The sequence below is a fragment of the Mycetomoellerius zeteki genome, unplaced genomic scaffold (genome assembly GCF_001594055.1).
Source record: "Mycetomoellerius zeteki isolate Tzet28-1 unplaced genomic scaffold, Tzet1.0 C4197476, whole genome shotgun sequence".
NCBI classification, from domain to species: Eukaryota; Metazoa; Arthropoda; class Insecta; order Hymenoptera; family Formicidae; genus Mycetomoellerius; species Mycetomoellerius zeteki.
The window spans coordinates 1-268 of record NW_017254217.1 but is presented as its reverse complement, the minus strand read 5'-3'; the positions used below and the strand labels follow the sequence as shown (position 1 = coordinate 268).

At 36.6% G+C, this 268-nt stretch overlaps 1 protein-coding gene across 1 annotated transcript; it reads left to right on the top strand.

The window, feature by feature from the left end:
• Window positions 1–4: 4 nt before the first annotated feature.
• On the top strand, window positions 5–265 carry LOC108720156 (uncharacterized; the record flags this gene model as incomplete). The annotated part of the gene is made up of 1 exon (XM_018459643.1): window positions 5–265. A coding segment is annotated over one exon (261 nt), but the record flags the coding sequence as incomplete, so codon positions are not given.
• Window positions 266–268: the final 3 nt, after the last annotated feature.

The following is a 268-nucleotide window of genomic DNA, read 5'->3' as shown; positions in this document are numbered from 1 at the left end:
CTATATTGTGCAGTCCTTCTTGTTTACGCATGCGGGTGAAACTTTACGAAAACAAAGTGAATCGATCGTTTTGGCAATATATAGTACAACGTGGCATAAACTGTCGCCCTCTGTAGTGAAGGATTTCATATTTATTATGATGAGAACGAAGATCCCTCTTCAACTTACTGCCGGAAAATTTTTTTATATAACTCGAAGCACTGTTACAGATATTCTGAAAACTGCATTGTCATATATATCGTTTATACAGATGGCAGTGGAATAATCC